This window comes from Pan troglodytes, chromosome 12, assembly GCF_028858775.2.
Source record: "Pan troglodytes isolate AG18354 chromosome 12, NHGRI_mPanTro3-v2.0_pri, whole genome shotgun sequence".
Taxonomy (NCBI): Eukaryota; Metazoa; Chordata; class Mammalia; order Primates; family Hominidae; genus Pan; species Pan troglodytes.
In genome coordinates, this window is record NC_072410.2 from 49,164,161 (window position 1) to 49,189,621 (window position 25,461).

The following is a 25,461-nucleotide window of genomic DNA, read 5'->3' on the forward strand; positions in this document are numbered from 1 at the left end:
TATTAACACCCTAAACTAAGGAATGTGATAACGGCCTTATAGGAAGATACTCTTTGTTGCACTGTGGTGCCTTCTTTAAGAAGACAGATGAGAGAAATTTATCTTAGGTCTCTGTATCAGAAATCTGTAATGTTTCTAAAAATTTTGTTCTCTTTTTATATTAAAAAGTGAATGTTACTGATCACAAAATTCTAGCAACACTAAGTGCTAGAAAACATAAAGCCAAATTTGTAGCTCTTTTCTAGCAACCATATCCACAAGGCTTATTTATCTTCCTCCTGGCTTTGACTTGTCTTTCCATTATTCACAATTCCTTATTTACTTATTTTTAAAAAATCATATTGTAGCTCACCCCAGCTTCAATTTTTCAAATCAACTCCATTCTTCAATTACAAAAAAAAAAAAACCTGTATTATTTATGTGTTTGTCTGTGTGTGTGTGTTTAAAAGAACCTCAAATATATTTCCTGAAAGACAGAGAGGAATGAATTAAAAAAAAAAACCAAATAAACATAAACCCGGCAATATTGTTCAGGATAGAGATCATTCTAACCTCAAAGCTCCCCCATTTCAGGGGTAAACTTTGCAGACTGTAAAGGATCTAGCAGCAAAGCCCTTCATTCAAAAGGTAATTCGTAAATGAATGTTGATGAAAATAATGACAACTCACAATAGCACTGTACTACACTTTCTCACTCTTTTCCAGTTGGTAAGAAATGGTATAGAGAGGAAAGGGCAAATGGCTTGTTTTTTTCACCTGTGTGCAAAGCTTAACTAAAAAGTCCATGAAGAGGGCAGTCACATTGCCAGATGGAATTTGTAGCCATGTACCTGGATGTGTCTCCTTCTGGTGTGCTCAGAAGTCACTAGGGGATGACCTGTATTCAACACTTTCTTGCTGTGTTTGCTCCGCTTCTCAAGGTATCTCCTCTGTTGGTTGGTGATGCTGCTATATAATTTAATTCGTCTGGGTGACAAGCATACTCTTTCATGGCCAAAAGCTTGAATCAGCCGGGCAGTGTCAATAGTGGAAACAGAGCTACTCCTTTCGTGCAGAGCCACCTCTCTATCTGTTTGGGTCAATATATCTGATTCGACAGTAGAAGTGGTGCTGGAAAGGATGTTGGTGGTAGTATCTGTGAGCAGCTCACTCTCCTCTGAGGGCCGACAATCCGAAGAAGTGTTGCTTATATAATTAAAACCTGGCTGTTTACTCAGAATATATTTATCAAATTTAATCTGTTCAATTTTAATTTGATTAGACCTCCCAGCTCGATGATGAGAAAGCACCTTGCTTTTTTTAAGCTCGCCTGTATTTTTATGGCTTTTCTCTAGGCTTTTAAACCGCTTCTTTTTCTGAAGCTTATTTCTCTGCTGTTGTCTACCACTCCATTCCTTCACACTTCGTTCCCCTCTGCTATCATCATGTGTACTTTCTGAGACCTGGAGAGAATGTGTGATTGGATTCTGAAGAATTTTAGCCAAACGATCAAGTCGGTCCACCAAGGACAGTTCTTTCCTGTCACCCAACTCGGGCTGTCTCTGTTGCCTCTGTCGCTCCCGATACTTGTTCCACAGTTCATTCAAACTCACAGTGTGCTGAGTTGTTTGCTCTGGGGTGACCTTCTGATCCCTTTTTGGATCACTAATTTGTCCATTATGTTCTGGATAATCTCTAGCTTGACTTTTAGTAGTATCCATCACTTCTTTGTTTCCCAAATTCACATTGATGCTGAGGCTCTTTATTCTGGTATAATCTGTCTTAGTCTTGTCCATGTTTTGATAAGGAAGAGGAAGACACATGTGTTCTCTATGTTTGTCTGGATGATGCTGAAAGAAATCTTTCCAAGAATGTCTCATGAAAACACTCTTTCCCAAAGATTCATGGCAAATATCTTGATCACTTGGTAGGTGTACGGGATGATGAATGTAAAACTTTGCTGACCTGAAGACAGAACGGGTAGTATTTTCAAATTCTGAATGACATTCGGACTCTGAAAAGGAGAAGAAAAGATTTTGAAAGAACTTAAAAAATTAGCATTCTGTTTAGAAATACTATTCACAATTCTTTAGATACAGAACAAAGACTAAAGGAAAGAACAGTTTATATAAGGTATCAGAAAATTCACTGCCTGCACAACAGACTGATGCCTTGTTCTTAGTAGCCTCGCTGGTACAGTAAAAGTTTAAGAGACATGAATTTTGGCCTGGGCTCTGCCACTGACCGGCTACGTGACCTGGAGGAAGGCACTTCAGTTCTCCAGATCATAAAAGCAACTGCTATATGTATTTACCACCTGTTCTGTGTAGGGTGTTATGACATATGCTCTGCATCTGTTTTTTTTTTTTTTAATTAATCCTGCTATTAAACCTGACAGATATTGGTAACCCCATATTCAGCTAAGAAACCTGACACTTCATTCTCATAATCAGTAATTAAATGGATAAATTTTTTTAAAAACCCTTTTTACATGTTTTAGAGCCCTTTGAAATTCCTTTTCTGTGGACCATCTTGACTTTTTTTCCAAATTTTTTTTATTGTGGTAAAAAACACATAAAATTTACCACTTTCCATCTTCATTTTTTGACATTTTTAGATGTAATATCTTACAATTTTCTATGGTTTGAATGTTTGCGTCCCTCTAAGATTCATGTTGAAACATAATCCCCAATATAATAGTATTAGGTAGGAGGTGATTAGGTCATGAAGGCTCCACCTTCATGAATGGGATTAGTGCCCTTTGGCCTGAAGGCTCCTGTTTGGCCTTTCCCTGCCTTCCACCACGTGAGGACAAAGCAACAAGACACCATTTTGGAAGCAGAGACTGGGCTCTCACCAGACACCCAATCTGCTGGTGCCTTGATCTTAGATCTGCAGAATTTTGTTACAGCAGCAGGAATGAGCTAAGACACAATCATAAACCCTAATTCTAATCTCTGATATGACATCAAAACACTGTTTTAGAGTTCTACATCATGGGCAGAAACAAAGATACACACATGCAATGATGGGATCCTTTTCACCCACACTATAGATTACTGGCAAGCAGAGTTTTCATGAAATACTCTAGGAATCCCTACGGACTTCCCCAGAGTAGAGTGGGACACACACGGCCTGCATTTATACCTAAAGTATGTAGACTATACAATTTTAGAATTATCTAGCAACACTTAAAAATTGGGAGATTTCATTTAGATTCTACAGGTTCTTGAGATTGCAGCTTCTGCACTGAACAAATGCAAACAAATATATAATTCTAAATTAGGGGCTACAAAGAACAAAAAGAAGCTGATATAAGAGAAATTTTACTGGGAAATGGTAGCTAGAGAAGAATTCTGAGGAGGATGAGATGTGAAGTAAAAATGAGAGCTAAACAAACAGGCAGAAGAACATTCTGGGCTGAGGGATCACTTTCTGTGGATGTCCTGAGGCAGCTGCCACCTATGCCAATCCACCTGCTCCCATAACCTTTCTAGATACAGAGACAACACCACCTCTCCCATTCTTTTAAAGGCAAGTTCTCCAATGCTGCTCTGGAGCCCAACTCATCTTCCCTTCCAGACCTTGCTTCCTTTCCCTATCATATCTCTCTTCTATCTTTCAGGTTCTCCCTCTCTACTGGGTCATTTCTTCCAATGGCTTGAAAACATCATTTAGTATGTATGTTTAGAAAATCCTCACATCTTCCTCCAGGTACTGGCCCACTTCTCTGCTCCTCTTCATAGCCAAGCTTCTAAAGAGGAACCTATTTTCCTCTCCTTTACCTCTCTCCCTACCCCAATTCCCTCTTCAAATTACTGCAGAGTACAGCCATACTTCTGGACTAAAAGTGCTCTTGCTAATATGATCAATGACCTCAATGTACGGCCAATTTCCAGGAAATGTTCTCATTCTATATTCTCTTTCTAGGTAATCTCATCTCTCCCTGTGGCTTTTAGTACCATTTTCATGCTGTTACTTATTTTTAAATTTGCATTTCAAGCTATGATTTTTCTTGAGTTCCAACTATATACATGATATATCCACTTGGATGTCACAGCCATCTAACTGAACTCTATTCTAGCCTCCTTGACAACTGTACCTTCCCTAGTCTTCCACATCTCTGTGAATGGCACATCATCCTACTGCCCAAGCCAAAATCTGGGAGTTATTCTTGATAGTTCCAACTCCCTCCTCTTCCTGTTCCTGTCATTAATCCTTCACCAAACAATCACACATCTATTTCTATTTCCTGTCACAATACTGCAAGTCTCTAATAGGTCTCCTGTCCCTTCTTGTACTTTTCCAATCTATTTGTCAAATAGTGGTCAAAGTAGTCTTTTTAAAATGTAAGCTGGACTTGTCATTTTCTATTTAGCAATTTTCAATGACCTTCTCTTACACTGAGAACAAAGCCCAAACTCCTTAACAAGAAGTACAAGTATACATAACTTTTCTTCCTCATTTTGTACCACTCTTCCTGATAACTATACTTCAATTGTGCTGGCCTTTCCCCTGCTTCATCAAATAGCATGAGCAAAAGCATAAAAGTAGGAAAGCACTGAGGCAATAAGGGAGAATGCAAATATTCAGTATGTATGGCTTATTTCATTTATAAAGCAGAGGAAAGTAAGGTAGCAAAGGTTATTTGGGGCCAAATTCTACAGGGCCTGGAACACTAGGCCAAAGACTTTAAATTTTACTCTTAAAAGAAATGAAGAGCCAGTATACCATTTTGAACAGGGGAGTAACATAATTATGGCTGTATTTCAGGAAGGATACCTTGGCAACAGGATAAATAAAGCAAAAATTTGAAGGCCTATCTAGAATTCATTAAAGCAGTAAGTAAAACAATAAGGAAATAGATAACATTGCTCTAAAATGTTTATTCCCTAATATCAGTATTTTCAATGAACATAGTCCTCCCAGCCTGGGACTGAAGTAAAATACAGAGAGAATAGTAGAAAATAAGCAAGCTGAAGGCTGGGCACGGTGGCTCATGCCTGTAATCCCAGCACTTTGGAAGGCCAATGGGGGTGGCTTACTTGAGGTCAGGAGTTCAAGACCAGCCTGGCCAACATGGTGAAACCCCATCTCTACTAAAAATACAAAAATTAGCCAGGTGCGGTGGTGCACACGTGCAATCCCAGCTACTGTGGTGGCTGAGGAAGGAGAACTGCTTAAATCCAAAAGGTGGAGGTTGCAGTGAGTCAAGACCGTGCCACTGCACTCCAGCCTGGGCGACAGAGCGAGACTTCATCTCAAAAAAAAAAAAAAAAAAAAAAAAGAAGAAGCAGAAGCAGCAGCAAGCTGAATTCCTTAAGTATAAAGGGCTTTATAAAACAACAGGATTTGATAATCACCATCATCTCATGGCACTTTGTTAAGAGTAAAGGTCAAATAAGTTGAAGTAGTTATTTACTTCTGATAATGGAATTAATTTTACGCATAACATTTGCAAAATTCTCCCCGAATAGATAAAAGTACATGAAAATATCATTTACTGCTTTTCATTTATTTTTAAATATTTCTTTCATACCTAGAACTGCAGACTTTTAAAAATTAAACATGCAAAATATTCAAATAATGCAGACAAATTTAATATGAAAAGTAAAGTTCTCCTGGTTATCTCTGAACCTCCTAGTTCCACTTTCTGGTGATAACCAATATTAAACAAGTTTTCTTATAGAAAAATTCCTACCAAGTAGAGTAAAACTACTTGTTCAAAGCAAGATTTTGTGCATCTACAAACATTTTACATTAAACTGATTTACTTTACCAAAATTTAACTAAATATTTAGGTTGTTTCCAATAGTTTATTCTTCCAAAGCATGCTGCAGTGAACATTTGTTTGTGTGTTTATGTGTAGCTTCATTTTATTTTTCTAGGTACAACTTTATCTGTGTATCTGTAATTCCCTTAAATGGAAGTCTGGGTGAAAAGGGAATATTTATTTCAACATTAGTTAGATATCATCCAATTGTTCCACACTTTCAAAAATGTTGCAACAAATTTGCACTTCTAATAATAGTCTTATAAGAGTACATGAATGTTTCCCCATGTACTCAACAATACTAAGGATAATCAAATCTTTTCATCTGTGCTATTGTGACAGGTAAAACAAAATTTGTGGTTTAGTACATTCTTTATTAAGACAGTTAAGTATTTCTTCATATCTTTAATGGCCATTTGCATTTCTTTTACTATAAGCTTTTTGTTCAGGTCCTTTGTTTTCCTTTTAGGCTGTCATTGATTTGTAAAAAACTCTTTGCATAGTAAGAAAATTAGCCCCTTTTCTCAGTTTCTCAATTTTTTAAAATTGTTTTCCCATTATTCATTTATAAATTGATTTTGCATTATGATATTTTCTACCATGAAGACACTTTAATTTTAATATATACATTTATCAAATCTTTGGCTTTATGACTCCAAGATTTTGTCAGACCTTGAAAGCCTTCTTCTGCTCAAATTTATTAGAAAAGTCAGATAACCAGAACTTTTATGATCTCTTTTTTATACTTGGATCTTTTATACTTGCATTTTGGTGACAGGAGTAAAGTAGGGCTACAACTTAAAATTCTCACGATACTCTAAATGGCTGGCAAAGCATCTTGGCATTATTTGTTGAATAATCCATCTTTTTACAAATGGATCTGAAATGGCACCTTTATCATAGAGTAAGTGCCCACTGTATTTAAGTATTTTCACTGATGTATCAGTCTCTTGTCCCAGTAGCATCCTTTTACTATTATCACTGTATAATTCATTTAAATACCCTGTAAATTGTAATACTGTGATATAATAAATACATATTTTGCCTTATCCCTAGCTCCTGGCCAGAACTACTAAAACTCTTGTAATTTCCATTTAGGAAAACGTGATAACAGCAATAGGGGCATCTTTTATTATGACATTTGGTTTTTGTACTTGGCTCTTGAAACAGTTCAAGAGCTAGTGATAAAGGTTCAAGGAGGGTCTGTTATTCAAAACAAGTCACTTTTGATCGCACTTGAGTTTACATTAATGAGGTGAATTTTGGAAAGCCCTTTAGGATGGGGGGCCTGTTTACCAAGGGAACAACCATATGTTTAGAGGGCTGGAACTTCCAGCCCCAACCCCTGATCTCTGGGGAGGGGACAGGGACTGCAGGTTGAGCCAATCACCAATGGCCAATGATTTAATCAATATTGCCTATGTAATGGCACCTCCATAAAAACCCTAACAGACAGAGTTTGAAGAGCTTCACATCTGGTGAACACAGGAGAATCTGGAAGGATGGCAGGCCCAGAGAGGACATGGAAGCTCTGTGCACCTTCCCTATACCTTGCCCATGTATCTCTTCATTTGGTTGTTCATGCATATCCTTTGAAATATCCTTCATAAAAAATCAGGAAATGTAAGAAAACGTTCCCTAAGTTTTCTGAGCCATTCGAGCAAATTACCAAACCTGAGGAGGGGGTCATGGGATTCTCCCCACCACCCCAATTTGGAGCTAGTTGGTCAGAAGTATAGGAGGCCAAGCCATGCAATTGGTATCTGAAGTGGTGGGCAGTCTTGTGGGACTGAACCCATAACCTGTGGGGACTGTGCTAAGTACAGGTTGTCAGTGTCAGAACTGCTTAACGTGAGGGGAAACCCCACACATTAGGTGTGAATACAGTAGTCCCCCTTATCTGTGGTTTTGCTTTCTAAGGTTTCATTTACCGATAGTCAACCATGGTCCAAAAATATTTAATGGAAAATTCCAGAAACAATTCATAAGTTTTAAATTGCACGTCGTTGTGAGTAGTATGATGAAATCTCTTGTCATCCTGCTCCATCCCACCCTAGGATGTGAATCCTCCCTTTATCCAGCATGTCCGTACATTTACACTACCTGTCCCTTAGGCACTTCATAGCTGTCTGGGTTATCAGGGTGACTGTCATGATACTGCAGTGCCTGTGTTCAAGTAACCCTAACTGTAGTTAGTAATGGCCCCAAAGTGCAAGAGCAGTAATGCCAGCAAATTGGTTATGCCAAAGAGAAGCTGTAAAGTGTTTTCTTTAAGAAGATGAAATTTCTTATTTATCATTTATCTATCCACCTGTTTTAATGTCAGAATGCATTAATTTTTTAAAATAAACTTTTAATTTTAGAATAATTTGGATTTACAGAAAAACGGTGACAACAGTACAGATGATTACCTATACCCCATACCCAGTTTCCCCTATTAACACCTTACATTAATACAATATATTACCATGAATCAATCAATAAAGTTACATTATTATTAACCATAGTCCATACTTTGTGTTGCCTTGTTTTGTACATACTGTTCTTTTTCTGTTCCAGGATTCTATCCAAGATACCACATTACATTTAATTATCATGTCTCCTTAGGCTTCTCTTAGGTCTGTGAGAATTTCTTAGGCATCCCTTGTTTTTCATGACTCTGAAAGTTTTGAGAAGTACTGGTCAAGTATAAATGTCCTTCATCTGAGTTTGTCTCATGTTTTTCTCATTAGACTGGGGTTATGGGTTTTTTGGGAAGAAGATTTCAAAGTTAAAATATATTTCTCATTACATATTAAGGGTACATACTATCAACATGACTTACCACTACTGATGATGATCTTGATGACCTGGCTGAGCCACTGTTTGCCAGAATTCTTCACTATACAGTTATTCTTTTTCCCCCTTCCTATAAAAATACACTGTTTGGAAGGAAGTTACTATGTGCAACCCATTAGTTAAGAGTGGGAGTTATGTTCCACCTCCTTGATGGTGGAATATCTACATACATTATTTAGAATTCTGCACAGGAGATTTGTCATTTCCCCCCATTTATTTATTAAATCATTTACTTATATCAGTACAGACTCATAGGTATTTATTTTATACTTTGGTTATGATCTAATACTATTGCTATACTACAGAAATTGTCCCAGCTTTAGCCACTGGGAAGTTTTTTACTTGGTCCCTGTGTTCCACTGACATATTCCCCATCCCTGTGCATTTTTTTTTCTTTACTTTCTGGCACCACAAAAGGGTTCAGGCTCATCTAATATATTTCCTGTCCCAGTCTGAGAATCAGGCATTTTGCCAAGGAATCCTGGAAATTTGTCATTGTGGGTCTCATTTCTGTTTCTTGTTGTTGATACTGTTTCTACTAATAGTGCCTTGACTATGAGCTTGGTATTTTAGGGAATTTAGGGTATTTTAGGTCTGGGTTGAAGTTTCTTCAGAGAGATGTGCATTTGCATCCGAAAGGCATGTGAGTCTGCAATACCAACCTACTGCCATTGTTAAATTCTGGGCTTGAGATTTTTCAGAACACACATGTAGTTTACTGCACTAATAAATTATACCAGTACAAAATTAATGACTGTAAATCTGTGTGAACACTAGTTTGTGGTTATAAATTCTGAGGATAAATTTTGTCTTCTCTCCCCAAACTCATTATCAAGGTTAAAACAGGCAGTTTTCTTACTGTCCCCTTCTACATGGACGTGTTTATCTTTTATTCTTATAGTAAGAATGTACCCCACTGGAGGCCTACTTTACATGGGAATTTCCTTTAACATTTTTCATTATGGGCGGGCCCTAAGTTTCATGTTATATCCCCAACTTAATGGTCCCATTTGTATGAAAGTCCAGAATAGGGAAATCTACTGAGACAAAAAGTGGATCAGTATTTGCTTAAGTCTCAGGGTTTCTTTTTTGAAGTGAAGAAAATATTCTAAAATTGATTATGGTGATGGTTGATTGCACTTATCTGTGAATACAGTAAAAATCATTGAATTACATGTTTGATTTTTTTTTTTTTTTTTTGAGACGGAGTCTTGCTCTGTCGTTTGGACTGAAGTGCAGTGGCGCAATCTTGGCTCACTGTCGCCTCTGCCTCCCAGGTTCAAGTGATTCTCCTGCCTCAGCCTCCTGAATAGCTGGGATTATCGGCATGCACTGCCATGCCCGGCTATATTTTGTATTTTCAGTAGAGACAGGGTTTCGCCATGTTGACCATGCTGGTCTTGAACTCCTGATCTCAAGTGATCCACCCACCCTAGCCTCCCAAAGTGCTGGGATTATAGACATGAGCCACTGTGCCCAGCCTTACATATTTTAAATGGGTAAATTATATCTGAATAAAGCTGTATGAAAAAATTTTCTATGGTCTTTTGGAAAGGGTTTTTTTTTTAAGTTTAACCCATATAGGCTTATGCATGCACGCGCACATACACACACACACAGCCACACACACCCCACATCAACCTCATTACTTGTATTATTCCCAGGTGTTTTTAAACTTCACTTACAAAAAAAATTTTCATCTCCACGGTCTGTCATAAGCTAATTATGTGTGTTCAAGCTCCCCAGTATTATTTTGTATTTGTCCATTTCTCTTTGAAGATTTCCTAGGGCTATTTTATTTTTTTTCTCCCTACAAGCAAATTCCACCGTCCAATCCCCCTGTTAAGCACCTTTTGCCTCACAATCCATCCTAAGAGTTGTTTTCATATAATTCCATACCTTCATTTTTTTTTTTTTTTTTTTTTTTTTTTGAGACGGAGTCTCGCTCTGTCACCCAGGCTGGAGTGCAGTGGTGTGATCTCGGCTCACTGCAACCTCTGCCGCCCAGGTTCACGCCATTCTCCTGCCTCAGCCTCCTGAGTAGCTGGGACTACAGGCGCCCGCCACCATGCCCGGCTAATTTTTTTGTATTTTTAGTAGAGACGCGGTTCCACCATGTTAGCCAGAATGGTCTTGATCTCCTGACTTCTTAATCCGCCTGCCTCAGCCTCCCAAAGTGTTGGAATTACAGGCGTGAGCCACCGCACCCCGCCCTCCTTCATTCTTTTTTAAGGCAACATAAATTTCCTTATTGATTGAGCTCCTGGTTTTCGTTTTATGAATTTTTTATGCTAAGTTATTTGATGTTTAAAGATTTATGCAAAACATCCTCATTGTGGATTGCAAATCAGTATAAAAATATACCTCTTCAATTCCTGCAAAACTTTTGGTGAATTTAACCTCATCTATATTAATGTCCCCAAATTTCTTTTTGATACATCTCTAAGTTTTCTTTTTGCTTTCCACCTTTCTCAGTAATTTTACTTTTGATATGTTTGTTATATAGCATGGAACTGGGTTTGTTTTTTAATATAATCCAAGAAGTTTTTTTTTTTTAATATAGGTGAATTTAGTTTACTTATATATAGACTTGCATGCTTTGCTGTCTTTCATTTTATGGCAATTTTTTGTTTTTGTTACAAATTTACTGTTTTCTTTTTCCCTCCCTTTACCTCCATGCTAACCTGTTTTTCTAAATATTTTGGATGTTTTATAGTTTAATTTTAACTCTTTTAGGGGTAAATTTTATAATTTTCTTTTTTTTTGAGACGGGGTTTCACTCTTGTTGCCCAGGTTGGAGTGCAATGGCATGATCTCAGCTCACTGCAACCTCTGTCTCCCGGAATCAAGCGCTTCTCCTGCCTCAGCCTTCTGAGTAGCTGGGATTACAGGCATGCACCACCATGCCCGGCTAATTTTGTATTTTTAATAGATATGGGGTTCCTCCATGTTGGTCAGGCTGGTCTCAAACTCCTGACCTCAGGTGATTCACCCACCTCAGCCTCCCAAAGTGCTGGAATTACAGGCATGAGCCACCGCATCTGGCCTATAATTTTCAACACTATAACTACTTACACATGTATTTTTTGATTTTACAACTTTAAAGGTGAAATTTGCTCATTTATACCTCCTTTAACCTCCCTGTCCTCTGCCTGTCCCCCTGTCTTTTAGCATTTTCTACTTGTTTTTTCTGTATGGAGGCCTGCATGATTCATTCTTTTTCTTTAAAGTTCAGTACTATCGCAAACATACATCTCAGTATTGAACGCTATGTACAAAATTTTCCTAGGACTTGGTACGTCCTTTTAAATTGCAGGTTCAAGCCAGGTGTGGTAGCATGTGCCTACAGTCCCAGCTACTCTACAGGCTGAGGTGGGAAGATCACTTGAGCCCAGGAGTTTGAGGCTACAGTTAGCTATGATCACACCACTGCACTCCAGCCTGGGCAACAGAATGAGACTCCATGTCTAAAAATACATACATACATACATACATACATACAATTGTAAGTTCCATTCTTCCTTATATCTTTATTTTTCTATTATCTTCTTTAGAGGCAACAACAGATATCATTGTGTTGGATTTTCACTGTCAGCCTTCAAATTCCATCTTTTTTTTTAATTGCTTTCATCTCTTTCTTCTAATTGGTACTTTTTTTTCATTTCATTTTGTTCTATCCCCTAAATCTCCCTTTTCATTTCATTATTCTATCAATTTTTATTTCATATACTTCATGTCTTCTAAAATTATTCAGAGTGTAAAACATTTAGAAAAAATTTTCTTATCTTCTAGAGTATGCTTTTACAGATTATATTTCCATCTTTCTTTTGCAAGCTATGTCTCCCACACTAACCCCTGCAAAGTTGCAATGTTATATTTCTTCATCTTATGTATTATTTTTGTGTGTGACAAATAGTATGACATTAAATTAACCATCTTAGCCATTTTTAAGTGTACAGTTCAGTAGTGTTAAGTATATTCACATTGTTGTGCAACAATCTCTAACTCTTTCATCTTGTAACACTGAAACTCTATACCTACTAAATACTAATTCTCTGTCCACCCTCTCACAAGCCTTGGCAATCACTATTCTACTTTCTGTTTCTATGATTTCAGCTACTTTAGATATTTCATATTGAGGTGGGAAATTAAAGAAAAATAAAATTAAAAAGAAAGAGAAATAAGTTTTCCTGCATTAGGCTGACTTGTCCCAGAGGCAGCAACAGGCACAGCCCAGACCCAGGAAAAGTCTTGGTAATATTATGTAATGTGCTCTGGAGACTCTCCCAGCACTCCTTCAACACAGGGAGAAGAAAAAACAAATTTTCCTTTGTTTTATGGAATGAGTTTATAGATTCCTGTTCTCTGTAACTAGTGACTTCAAGTATTCTGTTTTATCTAAGAAGTACAATGAAGGTCATGAGAAGCCTGAGTAGGCCTGAACTACAGCTGCCTGGGCACCATAGTGAAGGTTATGGGATAAGCCCGTGCCCAGACAAACCTAGATAATGGACATCTGGGTTGCATAGCAACGGTTATGTGCAATCCTGAGTTATGAACCTGTTACAATTTGATTAACTGTCTTTGTCCTGCTTCTGTATCCCCGCTTTCACGCCACTGTAAGCTTGCTTCAAGCTAGCCCACCCCCTTTTGTGAAGTGTGTATAAAAGTCAAGTGCTGTCTTTTTTCTGGGCCCAGCCTTTGGACGTGAGTCTGCTGGGCCTGAGTGCACTCAATAAAAGATTCACCTGTTTAAACCTAAGGTCTCTCTCATCCTCCTAAATCCCGCAACATTTGCGAGAAACCATATGGTATTTATCTTTTTGTGACTGATTTATTTTGCTTAGTATAATGTTCTTGAGGTTCACCTACCTTGTAGTATGTGATAGGATTTCCTTCTTTCTTAAGGCTGCACAATACACTATTTGTATTGTACACAATACAAATATGTATGTAACATGTTTTCTTTATTGACAAATAATTCCCATTTTCTTAATACATTCATCTGTTGATGGACATGTGGGTTGCTTCCACCTCTTGATTATAAATAACGCTGCAATAAACATGAGTATACAGGTAGCTTTTTGAAGTCCTGTTTTGAATTCTTAGGTTATATGCCCAGCAGTGGCAGTGGGATTGCTGGATCATATACTAATTCTTTTTTATTATTCTGAGGAACCTCCATAATATTTTCCATAATAGCTACATCATTTTACATTCCCACCAATGGTGAACAAGGGTTTCAATTTCCTTGCATCCTCACGAACATTTGCTATTTTTTCTTTTGATAGTGGTCATCCTAACAGGTGTGAGTGATATCTCATTGTGGTTTTGATTTGCATCTCTCTTATGATTACAGAGATTGGGCATCTTTTTATATGCTTGATATGGCATTTGTATATCTTCTATTGTCTATTCAAGTCCTTTGCTCATTTTCAAATAAGTTACGTGTTTTTAAAAATAAGTTGTTTGGGTTTTTCTTGCTATTGAGTTGCATAAGTTCTTTATATATTCTGAATACTAATCCCTTCTCAGATCCATGATTTGCAAATATCTTCTCTCATTCTGTAGAATGCCTATTCACACTCTTGTCTACTTTGCCATGCAGAAGTTTTCAAGTTTGATGTAGTTTCATTGGTCTATTTTTGCTTTTGTTGTCTGTGTTTTTGGTGTCACATCTGAGAAATCACTGCCAAGTTCAATGTCCTGAAGCGTTCCCCTTATGTTTTCTTCTGGGAGTTTTATGGTTTTAAGGTCTTACATGTATGTCACTAACCCTTTTTGAGTTAACTTTTGTATGTGGTGTAAAGAAAAGGTCCACCTTTATTCTTTTAAATGTGGATATCTAGTTTTCCCAACACCATTTGTTGAAGAGACTATCCTTTCCTCATTGTGTAGTCTTGGCTATTGTCAAAAAATCATTTATTTTGTATATTCTTGATGTAAGCAGTTGAACCCAGACTATTTCCAAAATCCAGTATGGGTAGATTAGCTCCTTGACTCTTTTCTCTCCTTATGTAGGCTGTTCCATCTTCCTCTAAGAGGTAAAGCTTGACGGCTAGGTAGTAATGTCTTGTGTTCTATACGCTTTTATGTCAGAAAAAGAGACCCATGGACAAACAAAAATAAATGTGATTTTATTGTAATTTTTTAAAAGTTTGTATTGATGGTCTCACTATCTTTGCTGTAGTCTTCTGGAAGGACTTTAAGGTTGTCTCTGGGGACTGAGACAAGATACTTCACTTCTAAAACTATCAGCCTTAGGTATTTATTTATAATCCTGTTTCTAAGTTGCTAATATCTTTTCCAAAAAGTAACAATTACTTTTTGGAAATATATATATATATATAGTAACCTAATAGTAGCATCAAAGTACTTTACACAAGAAAGTTTTAAAAAAAGAAAAGGAATTTTTGTTTAAACATGAGGCTATATTCTCATCAGAATGAAATGGAAACACACTAACACTGACCCTCACATACACACAAAGACACACACACTCACACACAACCCAATCCCATTACCTTCAATATTGATCTGTAGGGATTCTTTATTGTTTGGCCAGGCTTCCTCGGGAACTGTCTTCTTCCTATGGATCTCCTCTTTCTGTGTAATGGCTTTAGTGTCTGGCAAGTTCTTCATTTCTGGGTCTCCTACTCGAGCTGAGTGCTCTGCAGCAGCAGCAGCACTGGAATCTACGAAAGGGAAATTAACACACTATACAGACAGGAACTTGACATAAAATATTTTTAAATGTCTCTCAAATATGTATTATGTGAAAGGCTTTGTTACTGATATTGAAGAAAAAAGATGACTCAGAAATGCGTTTAGAAAATAATTGAAAATTGGGGCAAAAAATCACATACATAAACAGATATACCGTAAGAAACAGTCAGAAAAAGAGGTAGTGGTATTCAAAGAAAGAAAAACTAATTGCAGGTGGGAGTACCACAGAACTCTAGACAACTGATTTTGGCATTAGAAGAGAGCTAAGATGGGATACACATTAAGATGGGAAAAAAAAGGTGACTACATAACACAAGAATGGTGTCAGGAAAGTAACTTAGCATCTAAGAAACAGAGCAAGTATGTAGCATTTGATTATAGAATTTATAAGGAAAAGAGGTGAGAACTAGTGTTAGAAAGTTGTTTGAGAGTGGACTCTACAGTTCTAGAAGACAGTGCTAAAAGAGTTTAGATTTTATCCTTACAGGCAATGAAACACTAAAGTTTTTGATTAGGAGATTAACATGATCAAAACTGTTTTTGGAACATTCATTTAGTAATAGTAAAATGGGGTAAAATTCAGAAGTGTTGCCCAGAATACAATCTAACCTTTTTAAACAAGCAATACCTAAAGAAGAGAAGCAGCTAATCATGTTCTAAAATGTTTTAGTTTACAATTGTGGCAGAAACTATCAATACTATCTGTCCTCTAATATCCACTTTCCTTTTCCTCTAAACAGAACCCTAACTTTAGCTGGGCACATTGTTATTAGAATAACAACTCAATTTCCCAGCTTCCCTGGTACATGTGACCATGTGTCTAAGTCTGGCCAATAGAATGCAAAAGGAATGGTACATATAGCTTCTCAGAAGTATCCTTAAAGGAAGGAATGTGCTTTTTCCTTTCCTTTCTTCCTGCTGGTTGCAATATGGGCTGATGGCTACAGCTTAAGAATGAAGGCCAAAAATGTTAGAGTAACAAGAGAGCAACAGCTTTGTTCCGATACTCTGGAGTACCAGGTCAACTCTGGATGCTTACCTCTGGAGTTTTACAAAAAAGAGAAAGAGTTTTCTGTCTTCTTCAAGCCTATGTTATTTTGCTTTTGTTTTCCTCTCTGAGTCAAAACTAATCCTAACGTAAACACACTATTAGGGTTATTTAAATCAGCATAATCCCTTTGAAGTAAAGTAACTGATAGGTAGGAACTAAACAAGCTGAATTCCTAAATAAAGGATTATGTACAAAAATGGTATTAGAGGGTCCGTGTCTCACAGAATTGAGAGATTTTATCAGCAGAGGTAAAAAGTCCTTTAAATGAATTTCTGGAAATTAGATTAATTTGTTTACTATATTCAAAACCCTCCAGAAATATCACAAAGAACTTTATATATGTTAATTTTACCTGCCAAAGTATATAAAAAATATAGCTAAACATACCTTAACTATTTCATATATACATGAGATAGAAGAGAGCTGAAGACAGCAAGAAGAAAATAGAGAATATATTTCTGTTTCTGTTCTTAAGGGAATAGTCTCATTTTAGAAGACCAGAAGAAAATAATATGCAGACAATCCAGTTTAGCTACCTGCAGTATCTTTCTGCAAAGATTCTTTTTCTTTAGCCTGGGCAGCCTCAGTCACTGCCCTTGTACTGTGGATCTCTTGCTGTTTTTTGTCTGAGAGGTTCTCATCCCCAGTGATTAGCACTTGAACTGAGGCATCTGGAATAACGACATCATTTGATTTCAGAAAAGGAAAGATAATAAACACAACAGACAAGTAATCCTCCCCCAAAATTACAAACAAAACCCCAAACCCATTTACATATTAGGAAAAAAGTACCTCTTAGGCTCCACCTGTGTAAAAACTGTGACATGAATTGAAAAATTTTTCATATTTTACTGTGTACAACAACAGTTTAAATAAAATAACATTCTAAAGCCGGGCGGGGTGGCTCACACCTGTAATCCCAGCACTTTGGGAGGCTGAGGCGGGTGGATCACTTGGGGTCAGGAGTTTGAGACCAGCCTGGCCAACACGGTGAAACCCCAACTCTACTATAAATACAAAAACTAGCAGGCGTCGTGGTGCACGCCTGTAGTCCCAGCTACTCAGGAGGCTGATGCAGGAGAATCACTTGAACCCAGGAGGCGGAGGTTGCAGTGAGCTGAGACTGTGCCACTGCACTCCAGCCGGGGTGACAGTGAGACTCTGTCTCAAAAAAATAAAATAAAATAAAAACATTCTAAAAAAAAATCTGTTCCTTGATGGTTTGATGCAACAGTAAAAAAAAAAAAAAAAAAAAAAAAGGAAAGATCAGGTATGTTTTTTCAAAGGAAAAAAGATGTGAACAATGCTTTCAAGTTCTTTGGCCTATTCAAAGTTTTTACCACTTATGGAGTCAATTTTTATATTTCATATAATCCAAGAAAAGCACTTTTATCATCTAGATTTTAAATACAGCATTCTCATACAATTTTTTAAAAATTTCATGCAGTTATAGCCTTTTAAATTTGTCTAATACTATTTCTCTTTTCTACTTTTTTGATCATTTTTGATTTTTTATCTGTAAGTATATTTTTCAACAAAGAAATCAGAAAGGCAATAGAGATTGCTAAAAATGCAAAGAACCAGTTAACTCTTGCTACCTCTTTTAAATTCACACATTTTTCTTACTTCTTATTACTTCAATCCTCCTAATCTCTTTTCTCTAAATGTCTTCTGAAATTTTTAGATCATTAAAAAATGTTTTAATGTTAATAAAATATTTCAGGCATACCAAAAATATAGGCAACAAAATGAACACCCAAGTATTTACCATAGAGCTTAAGAAATAAAATATTACAAATATAATGTTTCTTGTGTAAAGTTTTCCCAATGATGCCATTCTCACTTCTCAGTAGCAGCCTTTACACCAAATTTACAGTTTATCAATATCAAGGATGTTTTGTAATTCTTTACTACATTGCATATATTAACCAACAGTGTACAGCATTGTTTTGCAAGTTTCTTTAAACCTTATACGAAGGGTACAATACTGTCTGTACCTTTACGCACCATGACTTTTTCACTCAATGTTATGATTTTGAGAGTTAGTCAATTAATATATGTCTTTGATTCTGAATGTTATGTATTATTCTATTGTATTAATATATACGAATACACCTCTGTTGATCAACTTAAGGCTATTTCCTATTTTGAAAAGCACTGCAATGAACATTCCTGTGAAATGTCTTTGCAGGTGGTGTGCATTATAAATATCTTCTCCCAGGCTGTTTCAGGTCTTTTAATTGTTTGATATCGTTTAGGCAAAAAATTTTTCAGTTTAATAATGGCATATTTATTATATTTTCCCTTTAGGGTAGGTGCTTTGTGTGTCCTGATTAAGAAATCTTTTATTATCACATGGTCATAAGGACAGACCATCTAAATTCTAAAAACTTAGTTATCCCATTTACTTTTAATATGCCTGGTATACTATACATTTCTGTTTAGTGTGTGGCAGTGATTTATCTGATTTTATTTTTTCCAGATATATATTCATTGGTTCAAACTCTATTGAATAGTTCCTCTTCAACCTTTCTCCACAGATTGTTATGCCATCTCTGTGTATGTTAGGTTTCCACATTCATGGATATGTTTCTGGGTCACCATTCTGTTTCATTTTTCTTTCTGTTTATTCCTTTGTAAATGATGTCTTAAATAAGCTACACATGTAATAAGTCTTGATGTCTGGTATGGCAAGATCCCTTATCTTATTCTTTAAATATACTTTTTTGGATTTTCCATAAATATTTTAGAATCAGCCTGTCAAGTTCCACAAAAAATCCTACTGGAATTCTGAGTAGCAATGCATTTAATTTAGAAATTAATTTAGTGACATCTTTATTATTACAATTGTGTAATTTTCCAACTATTTAGGTCTTAATATATTTCAATGTAGTTTTATAATTTTCTCTTAAAATAGTTTTACATGCCCTTTAAGATTCATTCCTAAGTACTGTATTGTTTATCTTACACACCCTTTTAGATTCATTTCTAAGTACCATATTGCTTTTTAAAAGATCTTTTTAATTGTACAGTGGAAAATACGGGGGAAAACGTGCACATAAAGAGTTCAGTGAATTACAAAAAGCAAGTGTATATAACCTTACCCAGGTTAGGAAATAAAATCTGGCTAGAAACTTACACGCTCCCCTCATTCTTCCTTCCATCTCCCCCATGCTGAGGGTAACACCTGATTTTTAAATACAACAGGCTGGAGTGCAGTGGCGTGATCTTGGCTCACTGCAAGCTCTGCCTCCCAGGTTCATGCCATTCTCCTACATCAGCCTCCTGAGTAGCTGGGACTACAGGCGCCTGCCACCACGCCCGGCTAATTTTTTTTTGTGTGTGTATTTTTAGTAGAGACAGGGTTTCACCGTGTTAGCCAGGATGGTCTCGATCTCCTGACCTCGTGATCCACCCACCTTGGCCCCCCAAACTGCTGGGATTACAGGTATGAGCCACCGCGCTCAGCCCTACTTTCTCTATTTCCTGGTCTTTCACATTTCTGAAATGTACTGTTGAATTTACCTACACATTCCTGTAATTTTTCCTGAATATATTTGAGAATATACATATAAGCTCACAATTTTATCTTTCCTGGTATATTTGACCCTTTTATTACTATGAGATAAACTCTTGTATCTACCTTTAATGTTTTTTTTTTTTGTCCTGGAATTCTATTTTGTCCATATTAACACTAGCTTTTCTTTAGTCAGTATTTGCCAAATGTATTTTTTTCTTCTTACTTTTTTGAGGTGAAGGACAATATAAATTCTGATTTAATAAAAATAACAATATATATGTTTTAAAAGTCAAAGTTTCACAAGGCTTACAAGAAAAGTCAGCAGTTCCCTCTCCTATCCACTACAGATCCCCAATTTCTAAAGGCTACCATTTTCAACTTCTTTAGCCATTTATTCTAGGATCAATATCCTTATTTGCTAATAACATGCTTTATACTACCATATCATTTTATGTTCCGGAAATTATCTATTGATTTCCTTCTAAGATCAATTACAATCTCACATCTTTCAGTTCTGGGATTTATTCTTATACTGTATACTAAGATCTATGGATTTATCTCATTACAAAACCCTCCTACCCATATATATCCTTTCATCCTATCTTCTGAAAAGTTTTAGCCCTATATTAACATTCAGTGTTTATATGTCACATAAATAATGGTCTGAGTGATTAAATCAATATTCAATTAAGTTTATATTTAGCATTTACATATGATTGTTTATATAATTATTATTCACAGCTAAGCCAGCTAGTATACTGTAATTACATTTATTTTCTATTACAAACTTCTGCTTTTCCTGAAGAGTTAATAACCGCTTTGTTTTTGCATTTTCTGAGTTTCTATGTGCCAATCCCTACTTCATCCTCATAGCTGCAAACAGAACTGAAAACCTCCTCTAAGTATAGTCAATCACATAAGGTATCCTACAAATTCGACTTTTTCCTTGCAGGCTTCAATCTGAATGGGTTCTAGGCCTTGTGTACCACCGCCACAGTGAGAATTCGTTTCCCATTTCCTGTGTTGGCCCCCTCCATTTCCTCAATCCCATGTTTTCTTTCTTTCCTTCTTTTATAACTTAAACTCCCTTGTTTTAGTGAAATAATTTTCTCTCAGAATTCTAAGGTATTACTCCTTTAGTTTCTAACTCTGTTTATCACTTTTGAGAAGTTTGATGCCAGTCTCATTTCCATTTCTTTATATGGAATGTATGTTTTCTTTTTGGAAGCTGTTAGAATCTCTTTTCAAATCAGTTTTAAAATGTCAAGGTCATGCGCCTCAGTGTGTATTTTTATGTACATGGTAGTCCCTTTTAGTATGAAAACTCACATCTTTCAGTTCTGAAATTTATTCCTGTACTAGTCCTTTGGTTCTTTCTTTTTTGCCTTCTCTATTGTCTTTACAGAATACCTGCTTTGAATGTTGAAACTTTGGGGACAATCTTGAATTTTAAAAAATCTTTTCCCTTCTCTTTATGTTCTATTTTTGAAGAGATTTTCTCACTTCTATATTCCACCCCTTCCACTGAGAATTTTACTTATGATATGATATTTTATGAGCTCATTTAGCTATTACATAGGTCATTGTTCAGTTTCCCAGGCAGGCATTCTCTCCTCTATTCTTCTTTAATTCTCTAAGGCAAGAGGTTCTGAGGCTAGGCTTCTCTCAAGGTGAAATGGCTACTAAGGACTAAGCCAGGAGGAGGGCTTTTCCTTAGGATGCAAAGTCTGTAAGTAGACCAACAGATGGGAGATTGTAGAGGTCCTCAGATAACTGAGCCTGACTTTATTTCAAATGTATCATCCTTACCAAATGAAGCCTGGGAGTGAGGTAAAGCTCGTGAGTTCTTTGTGCAGACTTCTGATAGAGTTCACTTCTTTCCTGCCAATTTTTCCACATCTACACTCACCTGAAGCATCTGACACTGGGATCTTAGGCTTATCTGTTTCAACCAAACTGCCACTAGCATATGGATAGTGGAAAACACGTAACGGATTCCCTGGTGCAGAAGAGTTTTCATTTATGAACTATATTTTGTAAAATTATTTCTTTTTATTTACTTGGCAGTCTCAATGTTAGCTGGTAGATATGCTTCTCTTATTTCAAAAGGCATTTATAAAAAGACTTCACTGTGTTTTGAAGTAGAACGAAATTATCTAAAAAAATGGAGGGATAGCTTTAGGAGATATACCTAATGCTAAATGACGAGTTAATGGGTGCAGCACACCAGCATGGCACATGTATACATATGTAATTAACCTGCACATTGTGCACATGTACCCTAAAACTTAAAGTATAACAATAATAAAATAAAATAAAAAAAACAAGCAGATCTCATTTATTTTTCTCACAAAGGCACTGATGCTATCACACAAAGTCATTAACACTATGCCAAAACTAGAACATAGAGCCACCCTACATTTAAAAACTGCCCTGGGATCAGTAGCACCTATTTGGCTAATAGTTATACACAGGAATAAAAAAGTATAAATGTAACAAACACAGGCAATTATACACACAGAATTTTCAGTGGCTACTGGAGTTTTCATTTAATAAATATTATCATCTATCAGCTACAAAAGTATAATGGCAGGGGTGCAGAAGAAAAAAAGCTTTTATAAAACAGTGGGGGCCACACGGTGGCTCATGCCTGTAATCCCAGCACTTTGGGAGGCCGAGGCAGGCAGATCATCTGAGGTCTGGAGTTCAAGACCAGCCTGGCCAACATGGTGAAACCCCACCTCTACTAAAAATACAAAAAATTAGCTGGGTGTGGAGGCGGGTGCCTGTAAACCCAGCTACTCGAGGCTGAGGCAGGAGAATCGCTTGAACCCGGGAGGTGAAGGTTGCAGTGTGCCAAGATCGCGCCATCGCACTCCACCCTGGGCAACAAGATCGAAACTCCAACTCAAAAAAAAAAAAAAAAAAAAAAAGATTGAAACTCAAATACCCACAGTGATCAGCAGACAGATAAGGTGGATGAATGAAGCAGACTGGGTCTCAGAGCTGTGGAGATGGAAGCAAACAAGAGAATGGATGTCCTGCCTGCAGGGGGACAGCCATGGCTCAGCTGCAGCTGATTACCACCATGAATGAATGCGAGCCAAAGTGCAGTCAGATTTTCTGATTTTTCAAGGAAAATCAAAAATCTTAGTTTTGAATGTTGGTGGAAAATTTAAAAAATTTTAAAACAACATGGGGGCTGGATGCGGTGGTTCATGCCTGTAATTTCAGCACTTTGAGAGTCTGAGGCTGGTAGACAGCTTGAGGCCAGGAACTCAAGACCAGCCCAGGCAACATAGCGAGACCCCCATCACTACAAAAAAACCTCCATCACTATAAAAAAATTATTAGCCAGGCATAGTGGTGTGTGCCTCTGGCCCCAGTTACTCAGAAGGCTGAGGTGGGAGGATCACTGGAGTCCAGGAGTTCAACGCTGCAGTGAGCTATAATTGCATCATTGCACTCCAGCCTGGGTGACAGAGTGAGACCCTGTCTTTAAAAAAATTTTTTTAAAAAATCATGTCAGCTACATATCTCCCTACAGAATCCAGCCTATAAGACATTACTTTGTAATATCTGACAGAGATAAACTAATGTGGCATTTAATCAAGATTTTCTGTGGATCTTAGTATCTAAAACATACTTGATTGGGTATTATTTCATTTCAAAAGTTGTATCATATTTTATTATCCGTTGTGAAAATGAAGTTTATAGTTTTCAAAAATCTCTGAAGCTTATGCTTCCTTTATTATTAAAGGATTTTATGAAATTTTGCCTTCTTGTATATGCTCAATATAACAGCAAGGAGAAAAGCTTGTATAACGAAACAGAAAAAAAGGATAAAGATTGGATAGTAATCTCATTTAGGATGAAAAGGGGAGAAAAAGCTACAAAGTATACAAAGCCAATCCAGTTACCTGCATTTTCATTCTGCAAGGGTTTTTCTCCCACTGGCAAGGATGCCTTAGTCACTACCCTCTTACTGTAGATTCCTTCTTTATGTTTAATGTTAACAGTGGCTGAGAGGTCATCATCTCTTGTGCCTAGCACCTGAGCTGGGAAGTCTGGAGCAATGGCATCATTGGATCCTACAGAAAAACGGGGAAGTAATACAAAACACAAATAGCGACATGAGATTGAGAAAGACTTTGTAAAAATTTGCCTCTTAGACCAATTCTATGAAAAAAGCACTACAGGCCAGGCGCGATGGCTCATGCCTGTAATCCCAGCACTTTGGAAGGTGGAGGCGGGCGGATTGCCTGAGGTCAGGAGTTCAAGACCAGCCTGGCCAAGATGGTGAAACCCCATTTCTACTAAAAATACAAAAATTAGCCAGGCGTGGTGGCAGGTGCGTGTAATCCCAGCTACTTGGGAGGCTGAGGCAGGAGAATCGCTTGAACCTGGGAGGCAGAGGTTGCAGTGAGCAGAGATGTTGCCACCGCACTGCAGCTTGAGTGGCAGAGTGAGACTTGGTCTTAAAAAACAAACAAACAAACAAAAAAACAAAAAAACACTACACTACAATGGGTAGGATAATCAGAAGGAAATGTCAGTCAAACTGAAGTTGTAAGCCATGTAAAATAAATTCTAATAATACAAGGCAGAGATGCAAATGATATAAAAGAAGATGTAAAATGGAGAATCAGTTCAGGAGAGAGAATATTTCCAGCTCATGATGGTTTTGGAGGAAGGAGAAAACGGATTGTTATCTTGGAAAAAAAGTAGTTTTTTGATATAGAGAGGAAGGAAGAAAGGCATTTTAGGCAGAAGTTATAGCATAAGCAAAGAAAAGAAGTATTTAAGAATAGTGGACACTTTATGGTCAGGTTGGATTGCAGAATACATTAAGGACAGTGGTAGAAGATATTAAAAAATAGTTGTTTGGGACAAAATTCAGCAGTGCATGGGATCCCAAGCTGAAGAGTATTAACTTTATTGTATATAAAATGCAACATAACGGAAGATTTTTCAACAAAATAATAATATATTTAGCTATGTTTCCAGAAGATTAATCTGACAATACAAAAGACAAAACACTGAATGGAAAATGACAGATGATAAGTAAAAGATTTGAAAGTATTTCATTTTCTTTTAAAATATATTTCAATATTCCCACATTCCTTGATAAAATAAATTAATCTATAATCCATGCCACATCTAACAGGCAAAAGAACATTTCTGGACATATAAAGGCTTATACTAATCTCCTATGAGATGATTTTTCTAAGATCCTCTATTTCCTGAGCTCCTAGTATGTATATGGCAATAAGAGCTGGGTAAGTACCTGTATCATTAGTACAGTGCACAGTAAGCCCTGAAGAGTTTTGCAGGACAGATTGCAAGGAAAACACCAAGCCTTCTGGGCCAAATAGATTATATTGGGCTCTTCTCAACTTCTGTAACATCACTTTCTCTTATTTGCCTCTTAACTCTCCGGAAACTTATTTTTTATATTTTCTTCTACCAAATCTCTCAATGGTGGAGTTCCTTAAGGAGTCGGAACTGGCCTCTCTTCTCTTCCTAGGTAAACTTATCGACCACCAAGGTATATGCTGATGACCAACAAATAAT

General features: G+C 36.8%; 1 protein-coding gene across 11 annotated transcripts in view; it reads right to left on the minus strand.

Annotated features, from left to right (window-relative positions):
* Window positions 1-25,461, minus strand: part of ALMS1 (ALMS1 centrosome and basal body associated protein) — a 259,158-nt gene that overhangs the window by 60,984 nt on the left and 172,713 nt on the right. For 6 of the 11 annotated variants that reach the window (XR_008546450.2, XR_010149365.1, XM_016948786.3 and 3 more), the window contains exons 12-15: window positions 23,808-23,978; window positions 16,904-17,038; window positions 15,115-15,285; window positions 831-1,993 (exon numbers count right to left, since the gene is read on the minus strand). Coding sequence is in view for 5 of the 11 variants with exons in the window: in XM_016948786.3 (XP_016804275.3) it covers window positions 831-1,993; window positions 15,115-15,285; window positions 16,904-17,038; window positions 23,808-23,978 (1,640 nt within the window). In the remaining 6 variants the exon portion in view is untranslated. Of the gene's footprint in view, window positions 1-674; window positions 1,994-8,292; window positions 8,412-8,576; window positions 8,674-15,114; window positions 15,286-16,903; window positions 17,039-23,807; window positions 23,979-25,461 lie in introns of those variants that run through there. The other 5 variants (XR_010149367.1, XR_010149368.1, XR_010149366.1 and 2 more) reach the window with 4 other exon arrangements.